Genomic DNA, 5,000 nt, shown 5'->3' with positions numbered 1-5,000 from the left:
TTTCGAAATAATGTTCGAAACCGATGTAGTTACGCTTAAAGTATTGCTCTTAATGCTATCATTGTAATATGGATTGTTTAACAATACATCCATTTCAGGTTACACTTGCTGAAGTTATCAAAACCATTGTGTTTATTTCAGTAATTAAACGACAGTATATTTTAGCTGACCATTACGATTTAATAATACATACCTCCAATGAGGACTTTATGGCACATAGCAAATTTATTGTTTTAATTCATCATATTACACTTTTAGTTTTGAACCGGGAACCGTTTTTCAGATCAATTACTCACTTGTTTAAAAGCATTTTACTATTTGCACTTCTGGAGTCATCTGGGTCTGGCTGTAAACTTTAGATTAGAAATTCAAACAAATTTCTTATCGGAGAAGATATTCCTGCAGTGGAGGTAAAATTTTGGTCTTGAATCATTATTCTTTTGCAGTTCGGTAGGCAAAACAGTTATACACAGTCAATTATTGATATCAGCTCAAAGAGAATGTCCAGAAACTGCAAAAAAAGCTTTAGCAGAGCAATTTACGTGGTCATTTCAAACAACAAATACATGCAGATACATTTATTGCCAAAGATACAAAAATGTTCAGATACTTAGACACAGAATTCCAGCATTCTGAGAAACAATTAACATACTACACCATAACATACCATAAGTTATGTTAATAAGTTCTATTTGTGTGATCAAACCTCAGAATATTCTGTAAATATGAATACCATTCGCATATCTCAGCTACCTGTGTAAGTCGTATATATACACACAACATCGTAAAAACCTATCTTTGAATATCATTGATTAATTAAGACTATAAAGTATACTTTCTGGTTTACCTTTCGTACTTTCTCCAAGATACAAATAAACTTTAACTGGCCACAACAGAACTGCAGAAATTGAAAAGGAAGTATATTTTGCTTCTGCAGTGTTCCGCCAATCTTTGAATAAAAAATACAGCAATTTAGATCTACTCTTTTACACAGCTGGTTTGCCTGGTGTGTATTTCTCTTTGATATTCCATGTATATATTTCTTTTCTGATGAGAACTGAACAACAGGAAGTGAATACAGATATCATATCAAAACTTACTATAAACACAGTTTCGACTAAAAACTTTCATTTATTTACAATTACTAAAGGAAATGTATGAAATACATGATAATGGAGTACAGCTGTAATACACAATCAAGTTTTTGATTAATAAATATTGCATAAGAAACACTGTCCGATTGGTACATCAATAAACCATTATTGTATTAAATACATTACTTTGGAATTTGTGCTTCGTGGAACAGGATAGAATTCTCAGCAAAACTCATGACCACGACGTTTTACAAGTTAAAGATTCATTACAAAATCTAATGTCTCTAAAAACAGAGAACCATCCAAAATAAATATCGCATTGTTTATGGCCCTTTAAAGTCTATCTGTGTAATATATATGTATATATATCTGCACCTTATTGCCGCTCATGTGGATATTTCGATATAGGGAAACTTATCGTGAAAAGAAGTGTAAAGGATAAAGCTAACAAGCCCTCGTCTTATAAACGAAAGGGAGGTAAGGTGGTAAAGACTGTGCTTTCTCTTTGGATAATAACGTTTACGTGAGTTCTAAAAGTATAGTTCTAAAATATATATGCCAATTAAATAAATTATACAATTCAATGAATTGTATAACAGCATGACAAATATGCTCTGTATATAATAAGTCAATGTAAAGAGAAAATATATAAACGGACAAATGCCACTGGCATAAGAATAAAGGAAAGAAAATACGGGAGACTGAGAGGGTAATTACAAATCAACCTTATTGATCAGTTTTAACGAGACAGAATCTCTACCACCAACGCGACTTATCATTAATAATGCCATAAATTAGACTAATGCGTTCCTATTCCCATGGTTGCTTAACCATTAGAATATTAATACCCACTTCAATCACAGTCCATCATGTCACCTCATGATGAATCATAATACAAAATTATCATGTTCTTTAAATATGAAAATCCACATTATATTCAGTACGTGTTGGTGCATCCTTGTGATCTCGTGTAAGTAAAAATAGTAATATCGACTGTAAATATATAACTAAATCTAAAAATAAAGGGATATTTGTTTCACAGCTGAACAAAGGGTGTATCCAATCATAACTTAAAATACACATCACAGTTGAGCAGAACATTAGGTAATGTTACTAACATTCCTCCTGACTTTCCAAAGTTTCTAGGGTGGGGTGGGGGTATAGGAGAATAGGAGAGGGAAAGAGGGAAGGGAGGAAATGGGAAAATGGCACCTCATATCCTCATAGCCTCATTTAAGTTTAAGTACTGTCAGATTATATTTATACATGCTTGTCATCAGGCTCATTTAAATATACATTTATATATCGGCAATAGCCCTTATTCACTTATCATTCATGGATATAGATATACATTAATATCGTTTGAGAATATCCTCTGCTTTTATATCGCGATATTATACTGATAAAGCAGCTGCAACAGGTACCCATGCAAAATACAAGGGAACTTTACTTCTTCTCCGGTTTAATGCCCATGGAACCGAGGAGTGAGGATGCGGGTCCAGGCAGGCCATTCTGAGCAGTGTACGTCTTCACGAGGTCTTGGACCGCTTGCATGTCCACCTTGACGGGCTCGAAATCTTCCACGTCGTCAAATTCATCGTCCGCTTCGTCGTCGTTGCCATTGTGCTGCGAGGCCAGGCTGTCTCTGAGGGTGGTGGCCGCGAGTTCTCGTTCCATCTCTCGCAGGTACTCCTTCATCTGGAGGTCGACGCCTGAGGACGTGGCCGACACTGTGGAGGCGGCGGACTTCTGAGAGGTGTTGGAGGACTTGCGACTCAGGCTGCCGTCGCCAGCGTCTTCCTCCCCGTAGCTGCTCATCCCGGACGACTCGTCCTCCGACTGGTTCCAGTAGTCATCCTCAGGTACTCCGAATTCTGAAAAGGAACAATCGCATAACGATGTCAATATAAGGTCCACAGATGCACCATACTGCCCTTCATTAACAAACGGAAGGACAGCATCCTTCGGATCTTTACTTTACTTTTCTTTCGTTCACTTAATTACTTATGATTGAAATATATTTCTCGTCAAGTTTGATTAAAGTTAGTAGCTAAGCACAATCTTTCAGTATATACTTACCAAGAATATTAGTAATGGCTTCGGTGAAAGATTCGGCATTAAAATCGACCTTGTTAGAGAGGGAGGACATTTCAGAGCTGTTGGAGGAGTCGGAGGCGTTGGACTGGGCCGAGATTTTGCGGACCTGCGGGTGCACCATGAGGCTCGAAGGCTTCCTGGCCTTGGAGGCCTTGCGGGAGGTGGACAGCGTAGACAGTTTCCTAATGCGCTCCTGCAGGTCCTGAGGAACCTCTGCACCATCCAAGTCAGACATGTGTCCCAGGAAGGCCGAGAGAGAGTTCATCACCTCGGTGTCATCAGCTGGTCTTGGCTGCTCATTGCCGTTGGCGCTTCCGAATTTGTTCTCCAGCATGTCATCCAGAGCGTCTGGCGTTATCTGCAGCCAGCTGTCATCTGTCAGACAAAAATGAGTAAATGTGTGAAACAGAAAAGGAGGGAAGACAAACAGATCCTTGTATAACCCATATATAAACAGCCAATATATACTACGAATCCCTGGATGGAAATTCTGACTTTGCGAATACTGACCATCAGCAGGAACGAGTCTGGTCGCTCTCTCCTTGTAGAACTCGTAGTCCACGTTGACCTTGCCAAGGAGCTTGATGATGATGGCGCCGGCAGACAGCATGTCTTCGCTCTCCTCCGAGCCTTTACTGGACATCATGTTGGTCACGAAGAACTGGCGAGCGCGATCTTCTAGTTCTTTGTACAATTTTGAGCCTTCCAGTTCACTCTGCAGGATAAAAAACAATAACATAGGGAACTACAGGCAAAAAGTTTAAATGTAGTATTCCCCAAAAAGATAAAACAGACTGTAAATGTTACAGATCTTTTCACAAGGACACAAATGCAACTTACTCTGAAATATCCTTTATCTGCAAGCGACTGCTTGTACTTGAGCCAGCGAGGGTTGTTGGTGAGGTCGAGCTGCGCGCTGGCGTCGCTGCCGGACGGATCAGACGGCGTGGACACGGGGGTCACGCCCCCCGCGCTGCACACCAGCAGCTCGAAGCCACAAGCCTGGGGAACCAATGACGTGTGAGCATCTAAATGAACTCTGAGGACATCACTCCGTCAAATGTGCCCCTTTTATCATCTTTGATAAACAGTCTAAAGGGCAAAATCACAAAATCCAAAGGCTTCAATAACATTTACGTTAACATACATAAAATATATTACCACATTGCAATAAAACACCTTAAGTTTGCAAGGGAGTGAGATTTACAAACAAATCCTTTTGCGTCTACAGATACAGCCTTGCCATGGAGCTTCGGCACCGATTACTAAACGCGAAAAGCCCGGAGCGGGAGGCGTCTCAGGCATCCGCGTTCAGGCGGGCGCCCTGCCTGCGGGGTCACTTACCAGCTTCATGCCGATGTCGTGCTTCTTGAACTCGGGCTGCGCGGGCGGCGGGAGCTCCCAGCCCGTGCGGACGTCCGGGCTGTAGCGCTGCGAGGCGAGCTGGGCGTAGAGCGCCTTGCTGAAGCGGCAGGCAGTCATGACGCGGGTCTCGGGCGGGAAGTGGCGCATCACTCGCAGGGCCTGCGGGCGACACAGAAGGCGGTCAGGCTCAGTGGGGATTTGGGGGCATTCTGTTATGACCTACAAACTCTATTAATATCTCGAACTATTCTTATGATTTCGTCACCCTGGGGACATTCTGCCATGTGTTGCACTCTATTAATAAACGATTCTTATAGTCTATCTGCTCGTAAAGTGTAGGCTAATCAACGAGTTCAACGCCGCGTTGGTTGTAGCGGGGACAAACTCTCCAACACTGTTATCATTTTTTACGGGGGACAAAATAACAATCTAAAGGCATTGTTG

The 5,000-nt window shown here is 41.3% G+C and overlaps 1 protein-coding gene across 2 annotated transcripts in view; it reads right to left on the bottom strand.

The window, feature by feature from the left end:
• ecd (ecdysoneless cell cycle regulator) overlaps positions 1-5,000 on the bottom strand; it is an 18,917-nt gene that overhangs the window by 678 nt on the left and 13,239 nt on the right. For both annotated transcript variants that reach the window (XM_070124437.1, XM_070124438.1), the window contains exons 4-8: positions 4,536-4,715; positions 4,032-4,193; positions 3,702-3,906; positions 3,174-3,566; positions 2,545-2,968 (exon numbers count right to left, since the gene is read on the bottom strand). In XM_070124437.1, coding sequence (XP_069980538.1) covers positions 2,545-2,968; positions 3,174-3,566; positions 3,702-3,906; positions 4,032-4,193; positions 4,536-4,715 — 1,364 coding nt within the window. The remainder of the gene's footprint in view (positions 1-2,544; positions 2,969-3,173; positions 3,567-3,701; positions 3,907-4,031; positions 4,194-4,535; positions 4,716-5,000) is intronic.

The sequence above is a fragment of the Penaeus vannamei genome, chromosome 8 (assembly GCF_042767895.1).
Source record: "Penaeus vannamei isolate JL-2024 chromosome 8, ASM4276789v1, whole genome shotgun sequence".
Lineage (NCBI taxonomy): Eukaryota > Metazoa > Arthropoda > Malacostraca > Decapoda > Penaeidae > Penaeus > Penaeus vannamei.
Note: the sequence above shows the minus strand (reverse complement) of the source record. Positions and strands in the feature narration are given on the sequence as shown.